At 37.4% G+C, this 18000-nt stretch overlaps 1 protein-coding gene across 1 annotated transcript; it reads right to left on the reverse strand.

Moving 5' to 3' along the window:
- Window positions 1-4972: 4972 nt before the first annotated feature.
- LOC102410768 (olfactory receptor 2T29-like) lies at window positions 4973-5935 on the reverse strand. The gene has a single exon (XM_006044510.2). It carries the CDS (start codon window positions 5933-5935, stop codon window positions 4973-4975), a length of 963 nt encoding a protein of 320 aa, XP_006044572.2.
- Window positions 5936-18000: the final 12065 nt, after the last annotated feature.

The following is an 18000-nucleotide window of genomic DNA, read 5'->3' on the forward strand; positions in this document are numbered from 1 at the left end:
CTTTTCTCCATATCCTTGTTAATACATGCTATTTCTTGACTTCTGGATAATAGCCATTCTAACAGGTGTGAAATGATATCTAATTGTTGTTTTGATAGGCATTTTCTGATGATTAGTGATGTTAAGCATCTTTATATGAGCTTGTTGGATTTTTGTACATCTTCTTTGGAAAAATGTGTATTTAGCACCTCTGCCTATTATGTAAGCAAAATTGTGTATTACTATTGATTTATATGAATTTATATATATTTTGGATATTTACTCCTTATTCATTGTATTGTTTGCAAAATTTTTGTTCCATTGTCTTGCCTTTTCATTTTGTTGATTATTTATTTGGTTGTGTAGAAGTTTTTTTTTTTTAACTTATTTAACTTATATGCATAATACATCATGAGAAATGCTGGGTTGGATGAAGCACAAGTTGGAATGAAGATTGCCAGGAGAAATATCAATAACCTCAGATATGCAGATGACACCATCCTTATGGCAGAAAGTGAAGAAGAACTAAAGAACCCTTGATGAAAGTGAAAGAGGAGAGTGAAAAAGTTGGCTTAAAAGTCAACATTAAGGAAACTAAGATTATGGCATCTGGTCTCATCTCTTCATGGAAAATAGATGGGGAAACAGTGGAAACAGTGTCTGACTTTATTTTCTTGGGCTCCAAAATCACTGCAGATGGTGACTGCAGCCATGAAATTAAAAGACACTTGCTCCTTGGAAGAAAAACTATAATCAACCTAGACAATGTATTAAAAAGCAGAAACATTACTTGCCAACAAAGATCTGTCTAGTCAAAGCTATGGTTTTTCTAGTAGTCATGTATGGATGTGGGAGTTGGATTATAAAGAGAACTGAGCACCAAAGAATTGATACTTTTGAACTGTGGTGTTGGTGAAGACTTTTGAGAGTCCCTTGGACTGCAAGGAGATCCAACCAGTCTATCCTAAAGGAAGTCAGTCCTGGGTGTTTATTGGAAGGACTGATGCTGAAGCTGAAACTCCAATACTTTGGCCACCTGATGCAAAGAACTAACTCATTGGAAAAGACCCTGATGCTGGGGAAGATTGAAGGCAGGAGAAGGGGACAACAGAGGATGAGATGGTTGGATGGCATCAGTGACTCAATGGACATGAGTTTGGGTGGACTCCAGGAGTTGGTGACAGACAGGGAGGCCTGGCATGCTGTTGTACATGCGGTCGCAAACAGTCAGACATGGCTGAGTGACTGAATTGAACTGAACCAAGAAGTTTTTAAGTTTGATATAGTCCCAGTTTTTGATTTTTACTTTTGTTCATCTGCTCTGTTGTCATAATAAGAAAATAATTGCTAAGACCAATGCTGAGGAATTTTCATCTATGTTTTCTTCCTAGAATGTTACAATATCAGGTCTTAATGTTTTAGTCTTTGATCCATTTTGACAAAATTTTGTGTATTGTTGAAGACGAGTTGCCCATTTCATATTTTTGTATGAGTTCATCCATTTTTTCCAGCACCATTTCTCACAGAGATTACCGTTTTCCTAGTGAGTGTTTTTGGCTCCTTTGTAGAACAATAGCTGAACATATATGCAGGGATTTAGTTCTGGGCTATCCATTCTGTTCCAATGGGTGAATATTTATTTTAAGAATGTATCATTCAGTTTTAATCATTTTACTTTGTATTAATAGTATATTTTGAAAACAGAAAGTGTGATGGATCCAGGTTTGTGTAGTTTTCTTGGGATTGCTTGGTCTGTTTGGGCTCTTTTGTGGTTCTGTGCAAATGTTAAGATGATTTTTCATATTTAATATCATTGAAGTTTTGATAGTCATTGTGTTGAATCTATAGATGGCTTGACTATAATGGAAATTTTAAAATAGTCACTCTTCTTGTTCATGAAATGGGATGGCTTTCCATTTGTTTTATATCATTTTTTGATATCTTTCAGCAATCTCTTGAAGTTTTGTTATTTAGATCATTATTTTCCTTGGTATGGTTTATTCTTACATATATTATTATTTTTGATGTTACTTTAATTGGAATTATATTTTTTACATGTTTAAATACTATTCCATAGAAATTCAAATGCCTTCTGTGTGTTGATTTTATATCCTGCAACTTTATTGAGTTTATTCCTAGCTACAAATGTTCTAGTTTTCTAATTGTATATTCTTGCCTCCTTTGTCATAGATTAATTGGTCATATAAATGTGTGTCCACTTCTTGGCTCTCTATTCTGTTCCATTGGTCTATGTGTCTGTTTTTGTTCCATCACCATACTATTTTGAGTATTATAGGTTTATAGTACAGTCTGAAGTCATGGGTTATGATATCTCAAGCTCTTGTTCCTCTTTTTCAAGATCGTTTTGGCTGTTTGGGGTCTTTTTTCTATACATTCAAATAAATAAATTTATATTAAAAATAAAATACAAAAAAATTTCAAAATTGTTCGTTCTAGTTATGTGAAATTTTTTCATTGTCATATTTATTGGGATTGCATTGAAAATGTAGATCACCTTGGTCAGAATAATCAGTTTAAAAATGTTAAATATTCCAATTCAAAAGAAGGCTATATCTTTCCATCTGTTTTCTTTGTCTTCAATTTCTTTCATCATTGTCTTATAGTTTTCCAAATACAGGGTTTTCTTTTACCTCCTGGGTTAATGGATTCCTAAGTATTTTTTAATTTAATTTTATTTTTTTACTTTTGATGTGACTCTACATGGGACAGTTTCCTTAAGTTCTATTTCTTATAGTTCATTATTAGCATGTAGAAAAGCAACAGATTTCTGCATATTCATTTTCTGCAAATTTACTGAATTCATGGAGCATCTTTAGTAGTTTTTCACTGGTGTGTTTAGGGTTTTCTATGTCTAATATTCTGTCACTTGCCAACAGTGACAGTTTTGCCCTAGATTCGAGTTCATATGAGATTTTGTGTGGTTCTTTTAATAATGAAGTCTCTATTTTGCCCAGGCTTCCCCAGTGGCTCAGAGAGTAAAGAATCTGCCTGCAGTGCAGGAGACCTGGGTTTGTTTCCTTGGTTGGGAAGATCTCCTGGAGAAGGAAATGGCAACCCACTCCAGTATTCTTGCCTGGAAAATCCAATGGACAGATGAGGCTGGCGGGCTATAGTCCATGAGGTCACAAAGAGGCAGACATGACTGAGCGACTAACACACACACTCTATTTTGCCCAGTCCTTCGAGTCTCTAGAAAGCAAGTCCTACTGGCCTTTACACCAAATGCTCTGGGAGCTTATCTTCCCAGTGCAGGACTCCCAAGCTTTGAAGTCTACCATGGGTTCATAAGTCTCCTATGGGACAATGTTTGCAGTATATTATTGTCTAGTTTAGGTATCACCCTCCTAGGGTTATGAGACTTGATTATATTGGAAGCCCTCCTCTTCTATCCATCTCATTGGTATACCTTTTTATGTTTTTTGTTGTAAAAGATTTTTTTGAAATCTTCTGGTCTTTTTAAATAGTTGTGTTCTGTTATGTTTTCACTGAACAGATTTGTGGTGTTAAGGTACAGATTCAGCAAGACCCTATTTATGTATTTTTCCCAGTCCCTCCTAGTTGTAGAGTATGGTCCATTCCACTTAGATTGACACCATTAGGCTCACCATCTTCACCCAGACTCCCTACTTCTAGTCTTGTACTTCTTCAAATGATTACCAACAATTTAGCATTTCTAAAATGCAAGTCAGATCATTTTTATTGCTTTTGAAGACCTAGATACAAAAGGGCAAGAAAATAGAAGATAAAGTGAATAAGGAATAGAGAAATTACTGGAATAATTACTTCACTTGATTTGCCAATGACATTACCTTTAGTCATGATGTTCTTTTCCCACGACATCAGGTCCCTGAGCAAGTCCCCCTACCCCAGAATCCTTTACTAATCTGAGGGTAGCATCTAGAGCTCCCAGGTTTTCTCTCAGCACCATGCTCTTTGGCTGAATTTGCTTGTCAGATGTGGAACATCAAAAGCATCAAAATAATACATATATATACTTTATTATAAGTGTTTGTACAAACTACACTTAAAGTTCAAATTTGTAGGGATAGTAGGCATGTTCAATTAGGATTCTAAACTAACTTAGCTCTTATTTTTAATTATAAGATAAAAAATATTGTTTGAGTCAATGAAGGACTAAATGTTTCTTCTCCTTGCTTATATAATGTTACATACTTCAAATCTTTGCTCTGATACCATCTCATGTGAAAAATGTTCCCTGCTTGAGAGAACATTGGGGTTAATATAATTCTGTCCATTTAGACTTAATATTTTCCCCACAGTACCTTGTGGGGTATTGAATTTTCAATATACCACAAGAAGCTAAGGATTTCAGACAGGAAACACTCACTAGATAGCTTCAGAATTGGATCATAAGGAACAAACTAGTCCACAATAAAAACAGGCAGAGGATATGTAGTAGTCATGATTAGCTATGATAGAATGAACGTGATTTCTAAGATTTGTCACACAGCCACCAAGCAGAAACTATGGACTAAAAAAGGAAGAAATGTCTGATAACTTTGCCTTTATTTTTAAGTAATTTCAAACATATACTGGTACCAAGGATAATCATAGTACAATGAACACATAGAAGGCTTACCTACATTTATCTGTTAACATTCTTTGGCCTCATCACCTTTTTCTGTCCATCCCTTTCCCATTAGTTGCATAAATTATGATATTTTACTCTAAATAACTTAGTTATGTATTTCCTAAGTATATGAATACTATCCCTCAGCATCACTGTACACTTATCAACTTCATAAAAGTGAAACATGGATTTAGTATAATTGTAAAAATAATTTTTACAAGAAGTATAAAAATGAGCTTTCCAGTACAGGGAAACAGTTCCTTCAAAGGGATGAATATAGGATGACACATCATGGTAGGACAATCCAAAGAATAACTTAAGCAGAAGACTATATATCTCTGATAAGTAAACTGAAGAATAAACCATTAGCATAAAAATATCTCATTTCATAGTTCTCTGAAAGGCAGATTCTGCATTCAACAAGTTCTTTAGAGCCCCTGTGACATCCTTATTCCTAAGACTGTAGATTAAAGGGTTTAGAACAGGAGTGAGTATGGTGTAAAAGATAGATACAGCCATGTCCTTCTCAGAGGTGTGGTAGGAGCTGGGGAACATATAGCTGTAGGTTGAAGTTCCATAGAAGAGGATGACCACAGTCATGTGGGAGGAACAAGTCATAAAAGCTTTTTTCCTGCCCTCTGCTGAATTCATCCTGTGGATGGTGAGGAGGATGAATGAATAAGAACTTGAAATGACAGTCACAGGGATGAGGAGCATGAGGACACAGCAAAGGTACATGAGTGTCTCATACAGGGAAGTGTCTGAGCAGGAAAGCTTCATTACAGCAGGGACCTCACAGAAGAAATGATGGATCTCCCGGGATCTGCAGAAGGGGAAGGTCATGGTGATGGGTGTGAGCATAAAGCCATCCACTGATCCCAGAAACCAGCAGCCAGACACCAGGAGGAGCCACACCTTATGGCTCATGAGGGTAGAATAGTGGAGTGGATGACAGATGGCCACATAGCGGTCATAGGCCATGGCAGCCAGAAGGAAATATTCTGAACCTCCTACTGTTAGATAGAGAAACATCTGCATTCCACATTCAGGGGCTGAGATCTTATTTACACCCATGACCTGGTCCATGAGCATCTTGGGAACAATTACAGAAATGTATATCATGTCCATGAGAGACAATTGGCTGATGAAAAAGTACATGGGAGTGTGGAGGTGGGCATCAGAATATATCAGAAGGATCAGCATGATATTCCCAGACAGGGCCATCAGGAAAATCACAAAAATGACTGCACAAAGAAGAATTGGGTACTTGGATTGACTGAAGAGTCCCATGAGGATGAAATCCAACTGTCCAGTGTAGTTGGCCACCCAGATGGAGTTGTCCATGAGATTTCACCTAAAGCACCAAGGAGAGCTTTGTGATTAACAGATTATTCATGGGATATGACCACCTGAAATGAATATTTAGTGAGATTGTGGGGTGTGTGTGAGTTTGTGTGTGTGCATGCTCAGAAACTCAGTTATTCTAATTATGAAGAAATGTCACAGGGCTGTAGATTTCGGGATTAATAATTGCTTGCAATTTAGTTGAAATCTGAGATTCCACAACTTTTGCTTAAGGAGTTGGTTACTCATAGTAAAACTACAGTGTTTTGTTACAGAAGTCAGAATTGAATCAGTCTGTTTTAAGGAACCAACAAATCTTATAGAGTCTTTGAACGTATTTCACATGAGAAAGAATTAGAAAATAGCTGAAACATAATTTGGGGAAAATCTATACCAAATGTTTGAACTCCTTTTGCCTGTAGGTTCTGGCCTTGCTGTGAGGCTCTGTGATTGTGTAGAGGGAGCCATGCATCCACAGGAGAAGACTGGGGTCCTCAGAAATGGCCAAATATTTAGTTATAGTGAGGGCACTGAGTGAGGAGCCCAGATTCTGAGTCAGGAGTGTGGCTGCTGGTTCACATTATCCTCTACCCACCATTCCTCTGTCCACAGTACATAAAAATAATACAATTTGGTCTCTGATATGGTTAGGATTAAATGAGGTAAATGAAGTAAACTAATTAAATTGCTTAGAATATTACCACAGATGAATAAGCACATATAGTGTTAAAGTATTAATATATAGAGTTATGACAGCAAATTCTGTGTAAAAGATGGCTATTATTTACTAGTATTTTTCTATTATTTGAGATGCATTATTTCAGTTTGTTAGTTTTAGCATCTATTTACACATATAAGAATTTGATTATTTCTGTAGTTCTGAAATAATATAATGCATAGATTTGTGTGATGTACATACATACACATGAATGTACCTGTATGTATAATCTCAGACTTTTTGTAAATACATACAAACACTGTAAAATATATATTTATATAAATATGTAAATGTAAATAAATATACAGTATATATTTCTTATTTTAATTTTTCTATGCAAAGCTTTATGGAAAAATCCCATCTCAGTTCTGTCTAGTACATGCTTCCCCAACACAATGTCCTTAAAGTTCATGCCATTTGTTCTAAGTCTTAGTGAGAACTAGCATTTAGATGATAACTGTCATTTACAAGACAAAGTTGTTTCATGAATATCATCTATCTGCTTTATTGTCAATGGCGATCAATTTTTCATGGAGACAGAGATGCAGAAAGAAAATGTGAAAAACAGGAGTCTTTGACTCCAATTCAGGGTTCCCTCCTCTATCTTTATGTTCACAGCCTACAACTATCTCGGAGGATGAAGACAAATCAAAGAAAAATTAAACTTGCTTACACTTAAGGAGGTCACAGTCTATTCAGGGAAACATATCATATAAAATGCGATTTTAAGTAGAATTTTAAAAGAGATACAAAGTAAATAAGAAAGAGTGATAAAAGAATATTATGTCTGGCCTTGCTGAAGAGAATCACAAAGCCCAGACATATATCTACATCTGCTCTTATGGAGATTAAAACTTTGAAACTTTTCAATTTCTTACATGTTAAATGTTAAAATATATGTTATTACAAATCAGAAGGAAACGTTGGTTACTCTTTCTGGGAAGACTTTACATTTCAGGAAGAATTGTCAAGTTTCATATATATTTTATATTCTTCTGTTTTCAATTTATCATTTAAAATTTTTAATTGAAGGGTAATTGCTCCATAATGCTGTTCTTTCTTCTGCCACACAACAATGTGAGTCACTCACAAGTATACCCCCTGTAACTCTGGAGCCTCCTTCCCATCCCCCCATCTCAACTCTAGGTTGTTTTAATAACAGATTATACTCTTGTAATAATCCCAGAGACTAATGACAACATTTGACTTAGAAACAGTCCCAAATTCTGGGATGCTAAAGAAGTAGACAGCACTGAAAATGAATTTGATCCCTTAATATGAATAATAAATTTGGGAAAAATTCCATTAAAATATAATATTTCTGTCAAATTCTACTTACACTGGCAGATGAAAGCTGAGATCTATGTAAAGTGTAAAAACAGTCCAATAAGCTAAAGAAATACCTGTGACTGAGTCGTTACTTGTGGTCAAAGTGAAGTAAGGACCAATGTAGTGACTGGCACATGTGAAGAGCTCAAATCTGTTTGCTGAATAAATGATGGGTGAGCAGAAGGGTGAGTAGGAGGCACTGGTCAAATCTCTGTTGCACTTTGATAAACGGGAGCCACTGTGATCAAGCCACACTGAAGAGCCCACGTAGGACTCCAGACAAACAAAGCAATACAGTCTGTACAACACCAAGCAACTGGCCTCACTGATTGCCCTTACTGTTTTCTATCCAATTGCTTGAGTTTAATGTAAATTGGAAAAGTGTATATTTGACTTGGAAAATTATTAAGAGTAGGAGTAGAATAATACCAAATCTTATATGAAACTGGCAGCATCTTAGCCATTGTTCTATTGTTTTACAATACTTTTCTCCTCAAGAGCCCATGAGGTACTTATTAATTCACCTTAATTTCTCCTTTTATAGCTTAAATGATTCAGGTTCCTACAGCATTGACCTATCATCATACCATCCCCCTGAAGGAACTTGTGTCTCAGCTCTTGTATCAGGACACAGCTTGTAATGCTGCCTACGTTCTCGAGGGCATAGTCTTGTCTTTACAGTCTACAATTCGGTTACTAGCCATGCATTGTCATTTCACCCAGGAAACATAAATAAGGTTGAAACATTCATTTTAATGTTATAACTTCCAGTATTAATCTTCATTCAATGTAAAACTACTCCTTTTTCTTTTGTAAAATTTCTGTCTCAAGGAAACAAGCTCATTATAAAATAATAAAGGAGGAATATATTTTTGTCCCTAAATAGTTGGAAATCAAAACCCATTTTTAATATGTTGCAGTAAATAATGTTACATAAAAGATTGTGGAAAAAGAAACACTATCATTCCATAAAGACAAATAATAAGGGAAAAATAAGGAAACATAGTCTAGAATTAACAGAATGTGCAAGAAGCAGAATAAATCAAAACCAGTGATTACCCTTTTGATTCCATAGTCCTGTTTTGCTATCTGACTGACCTCAACACCAGATGATGCCTGAAGTTTTATCAAGATGGACTAATGGAAAGTGTCCACAGTTAACAGTATAAAAAGAAACAGGAGTGTGATATCATCCCTGTTATATTATGCTCACTGGGAGAATGGATGATGCTTTCTATTGATAAATTTCCTCTGGGATCTTCAAGTAGAATACAATTAAGACAGCTAAAAAAATTTACTAGATATCTCTGTTGTACTTTTATGGTTTCCTTCTCATGTGTTTTAAAAATTTTTTTCATTTGTTTTTAAACTAGAAATCTCAAAAATATTAACAATAATCTCAAATTTTACCATAATTGATAAAATCTTATTTATGACAAAAATGATATTTTATATATGGCCTTAGTCTTTCTACAATTTTTTTCCTTATGTATATTTATATATCTTTATTATTTGTTCAAGAATATTTTGTGAGATTTTGATGCTTCTCTTATCTTTCAAAGATACAGATTCTGAAATTCTTAGACCAATTTATGGATCAAAGACTGAACCACTAATCAGCACTGTGGTTAAGACTAAAATTGCGATGATCTCCTTTACATTTTCATCTGGCTCATTCTTCAATAGGTAACTAATTTTATTCTTTTTTTTGTTTACTCAGTTGTAATCTCTATTGCTTTAATGTTGAATTGCATTTTAGATATTTGGTCTTAATTTAATGTATACAAGTTAATCATAAAAATATTAAAAAACACAACTTGTTAAAATAAAAATTTAAAAATCAATCATAGTGTACACTTCCAGATAAAAGTTATTCCTTAATAGTTATATCTTCCTTTCAGACTACAGATATTTAAGAAATGTATACCACGTACTAGGCTTCCCAGGTGGCTCTAGTGGTAAAGAACCAGCCTGCTGATGAAGGAAATGTAAGAGATGTGGGTTCGATCCCTGGGTCTGGAAGATCCCCTGGAGGAGGGCATGGCAACCTACTCCAGTATTCTTGCTTGAAGAATCCCATAGACAGAGGAGCCTGGTGGGCTACAGTCCATAGGGTAGCAAAGAGTCGGACATGACTGAAGTGACTGAGTGCACACACACCTACTGTGTACCAGGCAGTTAGGATAAACCAAGAAATAAGATAAGAGTGACTCTATCCTCACTAAACTTGCAACCAAATTCTTCTGAACATTTTTTCTGTATGTGTTCTCAAATTATAATTATTATTTTCCTGTGGTATCTTTTCTGCATGGTATACTTTATCCAGACAGTGACTTCTGTTGTAAGGCCCATACCTTGGGGGCTGGGGCCTCCTGTGACCTCCAAAGTTTGAGCTTGCAGATGGTTTGTCCTAACCCTTTTATCACCTGGATTTTCTTCAGACTCTGAGAGTGCAAGCCCTGGGAGGTACTGAGCAGTGGGAAGAAGGAAGAAGTTGCATCTTTTTCTTGCTTTTGGAGATGATTTCTGGCAGCTTCAGCAGCTACTTTCAAGTAATGACCATTGGGGAGCTATGGGATACAGAGCCCCAAGGGTAGTTTCAGTGGTGTTGGCAGGATACAAATGTCTGGGTTTCACCAGAAGAGCATACTACTGGTAACAACAGATTGCAACATCTTTATCAGATCAGCTTGGGGGCACTTGGGATCCAAGTCTGTTGAGGACTCCTGAGCGTGAAGACTCTTTTCTGCTTCCCCAGCCTTCATGACAGCCCTTTGTCAACATTCTGTCAATTTCCCTGTATCAGATCCCTTTGGTTTGAAATTTGTTAAATATTTGTTTGTTACTGGACATAACAATGGGTTTAATGTCTTATCAAATTAATTATACTTCAATTACAATCCCCAATTTGAACAACTATGTTGAATTCACATTTATAAATTATACATGGTGTGAAATAAAAGTGCTTTCATAGAAAACACTACCTGAATGTAATTTTTTCTAAGTTAACCTACAACAGCATTTAAAATGTTTTAAGTTTCTTCATGCACAACACTAAATTTCTTTCCAAAAACATACTCAAATTGTGCTGTTTTAAATGCATGCAAACTCATACTGCTAGCCATATGACAGGTCATAATTAGAGAGACAAGGGGCAAGCCCTTAGTCTGAAAGGACCAAGCTCCTTTCAGAACAAGGAGAACAACTTTATTCAGAAAGCCAGCAGACCAAGAGCCTGGTAGACTAATGTCCCAAAGAGTCATCTTACTAGAGTTAAAATTCAGAATGCTTTCAAATTTAAAAAGAAGGCAATATGACTAGTTGTTGCAAAATACTTCATCCCAAATTTCTTTGTTCTTGCAGCTGCTCAAGTAGGTCTGGTTCTATAGATCTCCAACAAGTCCATTGTTATTTTTTGTTCTTGCAACTTTTCATCTCTATATGAATGGAAAAGTGTTTTACATTAAAGGTTAATACCAGGAGGCAGAGCATTGAGATATTCCCTTACAAAGGCACAGAGCCACCATGATTAAGCACAAGCAATAGAACACAGAGATAAAGAAATACATCTAATGTGGAGTCAGGTTTGCTCTTCTTTGTAACAATTTCCAACTTTAATTGTCCATTCCAAAGAATAGCAAGGAGAGATAAGAAAGACTTTCTCAGTGATAAGTTCAAAGAAATAGAGGAAAGCAGTAGAATGGGAAAAACTAGAGATCTCTTCAAGAAAATTAGAGATACCAAGGAAACATTTCATGCAAAGATGGGTTCAATAAAAGATAGAAATGGTATGGACCTAACAGAAGCAGAAGATATTAAGAAGAGGTGGCAAAAATACACAGAAGAACTATACAAAAAAGATGTTCATGACCCAGATAATCACGATGGTGTGATCACTCACCTAGAGCCAGACATTGGGAATGCGAAGTCAAGTGGGCCTTAGGAAGCATCACTATGAACAAAGCCAGTGGAGGTGATGGAATTCCAGTTGAGCTATTTCAAATCCTGAAAGATGATGCTGTGAAAGTCCTGCACTCAATATGCCAGCAAATTTGAAAAACTCAGCAGTGGCCACAGGACTGGAAAAGGTCAGTTTTCATTCCAATCCCAAAGAAAGGCAATGCCAAAGAGTGCTCAAACTACTGCACAATTGCACTCATCTCACACACTTGTAAAATAATGCTCAAAATTACCTAAGCCAGGCTTCAGCAATATGTGAACCATGAACTTCCAGATGTTCAAGCTGGTTTTAGAAAAGGCAGAGGAACCAGAGATCAAATTGTCAACATCCATTGGATCATTGGAAAATCAAGAGAGTTCCAGAAAAACATCTACTTCTGCTTGATTGACTATGCCAAATACTTTGACTGTGTGGATCACAACAAACGGTGGAAAATTCTTCAAGAGATGGGAATACCAGGCCATCTGACTTGCCTCTTGAGAAACCTGTATGCAAGTCAGGAAGCAACAGTAAGAACTGGACATGGAACAACAGATAGGTTCCAAATAGGGAAATGAGTATGTCAAGGCTGTATTGTCACTCTTTAACCTTATATGCAGAGTACATCATGAGAAATGCTGGGCTGGATGAAGCACAAGCTGGAATCAAGATTCCTGGGAGAAATATCAATAACCTCAGATATGCAGATGACACCACCCTTATGGCAGAAAGTGAAGAAGAACTAAAGAGCCTCTTGATGAATGTGAAAGAGGAGAGTGAAAAAGTTGGCTTAAAGCTCAACATTCAGAAAACTAAGATCATGGCATCTGGTCCCATCACTTTATGGGAAATAGATGGGGAAACAGTGGAAACAGTGTCAGACTTTATTTTTTTGGGCTCCAAAATCACTGCAGATGGTGACTGCAACCATGAAATTAAAAGACTGTTGCTCCTTGGAAGAAAGGCTATGACCAACCTAGACAGCATATTAAAAAGCAGAGACATTGCTTGCCAACAAAGTTAGGTCTAATCAAAGCTATGGTTTTTCCAGTGGTCATGTATGGATGTGAGAGTTGCATCATAAAGAAAGCAGAGAGCCAATGAACTGATGCTTTTGAACTGTGGTGTTGGAGAAGACTCGTGAGTCCCTTGGACTGCAAGAAGATCCAAGCAGTCCATCCTAAAAGAAGTCAGTCCTGATTATTCATTGGAAGGACTGATGCTGGAGCTGAAACTCCAATACTTTGGCCATCTGATGTGAAGAACTGACTCATTTGAAAAGACCCTGATGCTAGGTAAGATTGAAAGTGGGAGGAGAAGGGGACACAGGATGAGGTGGTTAGATGGCATCACTGACTTGACGGACATGAATTTAATTAGGCTTCAGGAATTGGTGATGGACAGGGAGTCCTGGCATTTGCGGTCCATGGGGTTGCAAAGAGTCAGACATGACTGAGTGACTGAACTGACTGATCCAAGATTCTCTGCCTTATGCTATCTTTCTACAACCATTTTAAAGAAAAGGGGTAATTTCCCCCTTTGGTACTTTACAACAAGTGATTGTTACCAGAAAAGTGAAGCAAAATAGAAAATAAAGTCAGCATTATTCATCTGAGGGAGCTTGGCTTGAAAGAGCTACTTAATATCTTTTGCTTTTTTTGTCCCATCCAGATTTTGGGGAAGTAGGTTTTTTAAATTTATGGTCTTATTTTGACTAATTTAACAAAAGAATGAGTGTTTAGCACCTTGTATGGTCCTGTCCACTTAGCTGCAAGTTGATGTTTGGGTGCTTGTTCTCTCCAGGATTTGAGAAGGACCCAATCTCCTGGCTGGAAAGAGTGCAGGACCACCTGAGTTGGGATACAAAATTATTGACTCAGACTCATAAACAGAAGTTATTATTGCCTAAAATCTTAACATAGTTGGCAACTTCTAGGTCCTTTAAGACATTCTCTTGCCTGTACAGATACCTGGAATGGTCTAACATACAATATTTCAAAAAGGCTTAATTTGAACTTGCTTTTGGGAATCATTTTAATCTATAGCTGGGAAGGACTTGTTCCAAATTAAATTAGTCTCCTGATATATTTATCAATGCTGTTTCATTATTTATGTTTTTCCTATTGATTGGGTTCTCTAGAATGAATGTAATTTCCAATCAATATAGCATTGTTATTTTGAAGGATATTTGATCATATAAATTAAAGAATATATTCCTTAAGGATTATTCTATCTACTTCAGATTTTTTTTTTTTCCAGGTGGGATATGCTGCCACTCATCCTGAAAAACTGTCCACAAACACAAACAACATTGGCATTTTTGGCCCTTCCTGAGCTATTGTCCGGAGAAGGCAATGGCACCCCACTCCAGTACTCTTGCCTGGAAAATCTCATGGACGGAGGAGCCTGGTAGGCTACAGTCCATGGGGTCTCTAAGAGTCGGGTCGCTAAGAGTTGGACACGACTGAGCGACTTCATTTTCACTTTTCACTTTTATGCATTGGAGAAGGAAATGGCAACCCACTCCAGTGTTCTTGCCTGGAGAATCCCAGGGACGGGGGAGCCTGGTGGGCTGCCCTCTATGGGGTCGCACAGAGTCGGACACGACTGACGCGACTTAGCAGCAGCAGCAGCAGCAAAGCTATTGTCAGTCCATATTTCTGGTCTTACCTTTTCAGATACCTCAGGGTGAGGACATTCTATCTCTTTTTCTGAGTTTTCTATGACAGTTACATGTAGGTTTAAAGCATGTTCCATGGGGACTATGATATCAAGTTGTCATTTAATTTACAGAGGAAATCTTGGCCCTGACAAGGGATAGGAAAATTAGGCATGTACAATAAACTACATTTTATGTGATATTTCATATTTGAGCCTGCAATGGTTGTAAAAATAATCAGCCTTGTCCTTCTACTGATACCCCAGTGGCTGGGGTAGACTGGAATATTCTACATGCTAACTTGGTATTTTACGTGGAATACATTTCCCCTGTGTCTACCAGAAAGTCAGTCTACTTGTTCTTCACTGTCAATTTTACCCAGGGCTCCTGTAGGGATATTTGAATTCAGTGTCTTAAATCTAGGTAAGCCCCTGGGTCTCTTCATTCATCATCTGAATATTCTTTCCATTTTACCATCTGAGAGGTCCCACTACTTTTTTCTTCAGCTTTCCTTTAATTTGAGGCATTCTCCTTTTCAGTGTTCTACCTCTTTATAATAGGCACCTTGTTCTTTACCTATTGATAGCTTAGCTTTCTTAGGGCCTCCTATCTTTGGAGAATTCAATGCAGCAGCTGGAAATGGGGCATTTCACCTTACGTTTCCCTTTTTCTGTTTCTGTTCTCTGCTGATGACTATTTTATTTTTTTATTTTTTAAAATATAAATTTATTTATTTTAATTGGAGGTTAATTACTTTACAATATTGTATTGGTTTTGCCATACATCAACATGAATCCACCACAGGTATACACGTGTTCCCCATCCCAAACCCCCCTCCCTCCTCCCTCCCCGTACCATCCCTCTGGGTCGTCTCAGTGCACCAGCCCCAAGCATCCAGTATCATGCATCGAACCTGGACTGGCGACTCGTTTCATATATGATATTATATATGCATGTTTCAATGCCATTCTCCCAAATCATTCCACCCTCTCCCTCTCCCACAGAGTCCAAAAGACTGTTCTATACATCAGTGTCTCTTTTGCTGTCTCACATACAGGATTATCATTACCATCTTTCTAAATTCCATATATGTGCATTAATATACTGTATTGGTGTTTTTCTTTCTGGTTTACTTCACTCTGGATAATAGGCTCCAGTTTGATCCACCTCATTAGAACTGATTCAAATGTATTCTTTTTAATGGCTGAGTAATGTATGCAGGTCAGGAAGCAACAGTTAGAGCTGGACATGGAACAACAGACTGGTTCCAAATAGGAAAAGGAGTACGTCAAGGCTGTATATTGTCACCCTGCTTATTTAACTTATATGCAGAGTACATGATGAGAAACGCTGGACTGGAAGAAACACAAGCTGGAATCAAGATTGCCAGGAGAAGTATCAATAACCTCAGATATGCAGATGACACCACCCTTATGGCAGAATGTGAAGAGGAACTCAAAAGCCTCTTGATGAAAGTGCAAGTGGAGAGTGAAAAAGTTGGCTTAAAGCTCAACATTCAGAAAACGAAGATCATGGCATCCAGTCCCATCACTTCATGGGAAATAGATGGGGAAACAGTGGAAACAGTGTCAGACTTTATTTTTCTGGGCTCCAAAATCACTACAGATGGTGGCTGCAGCCATGAAATTAAAAGATGCTTACTCCTTGGAAGGAAAGTTATGACCAACCTAGATAGCGTATTCAAAAGCAGAGACACTACTTTGCCAACAAAGGTTCGTCTAGTCAAGGCTATGGTTTTTCCTGTGGTCATGTATGGATGTGAGAGTTGGACTGTGAAGAAGGCTGAGTGCTGAAGAATTGATGCTTTTGAACTGTGGTGTTGGAGAAGACTCTTGAGAGTCCCTTGGACTGCAAGGAGATCCAACCAGTCCGTTCTGAAGGAGATCAGCCCTGGGATTTCTTTGGAAGGAATGATGGTAAGGCTGAAACTCCAGTACTTTGGCCACCTCATGCGAAGAGTTGACTCATTGGAAAAGACTCTGATGCTGGGAGGGATTGGGGGCAGGAGGAGAAGGGGACGACAGAGGATGAGATGGCTGGATAGCATCACTGACTCGATGGACGTGAGTCTGAATGAACTCCGGGAGTTGGTGATGGACAGGGAGGCCTGGCATGCTGTGATTCATGGGATCGCAAAGAGTCGGACACAACTGAGTGACTGAACTGAACTGAACTGAACTGAATACTCCATTGTGTATATGTACCACAGCTTTCTTATCTATTCATCTGCTGATGGACATCTAGGTTGCTTCCATGTCCTGACTATTATAAACAGTGCTGCGATGAACATTGGGGTACACGTGTCTCTTTCAATTCTGGTTTCCTCGGTGTGTATGCCCAGCAGTGGGATTGCTGGGTCATAAGGCAGTTCTATTTCCAGTTTTTAAAGGAATCTCCACACTGTTCTCCATAGTGGCTGCACTATTTTGCATTCCCATCAACAGTGTAAGAGGGTTCCCTTTTCTCCACACCCTCTCCAGCATTTATTGCTTGTAGACTTTTGGATTGCAGCCATTCTGACTGGCGTGAAATGGTACCTCATTGTGGTTTTGATTTGCATTTCTCTGATAATGAGTGATGTTGAGCATCTTTTCATGTGTTTGTTAGCCATCTGTATGTCTTCTTTTGGTGAAATGTCTGTTTAGCTCTTTGGCCCATTTTTTGATTGGGTCGTTTATTTTTCTTGAATTGAGCTGCAGGAGTTGCTTGTATATTTTTGAGATTAGTTGTTTGTCAGTTACTTCATTTGCTATTATTTTCTCCCATTCTGAAGGCTGTCTTTTCACCTTGCTTATAGTTTCCTTTGTTGTGCAGAAGCTTTTAAGTTTAATTAGGTCCCATTTGTTTATGTTTGCTTTTATTTCCAATATTCTGGGAGGTGGGTCATAGAGGATCCTGCTGTGATGTATGTTGGAGAGTGTCTTGCCTATGTTCTCCTCTAGGAGTTTTATAGTTTCTGGTCTTACATTTAGATCTTTAATCCATTTTGAGTTTATTTTTGTGTATGGTGTTACAAAGTGTTCTAGTTTCATTTTTTTATAAGTGGTTGACCAGATTTCCCAGCACCACTTGTTAAAGAGATTGTCTTTAATCCATTGTATATTCTTGCCTCCCTTGTCAAAGATAAGGTGTCCATAGGTGCATGGAATGTCTACCAACTGAAAAAGATCATCCTAAATGCACCATCTAATTTTTGCAATTTTCTCCTGATATCTGAGGTGTTTTGCTGAATAAAGGCTATATTTACTATACTAGCATTTTCAGAGGCCTCAGGATCTGCTGTAGGCCTGATAAATCCTTTCTCAAATTCAGAGGATTCTTTCTTTCTTTATTTTTTGTTGAATGTCTTGAATTTGGTTCAAATTATTTTGCTACTCATAAAGGTAGTGACTATGCCA

This window comes from Bubalus bubalis, chromosome 9, assembly GCF_019923935.1.
Source record: "Bubalus bubalis isolate 160015118507 breed Murrah chromosome 9, NDDB_SH_1, whole genome shotgun sequence".
Lineage (NCBI taxonomy): Eukaryota > Metazoa > Chordata > Mammalia > Artiodactyla > Bovidae > Bubalus > Bubalus bubalis.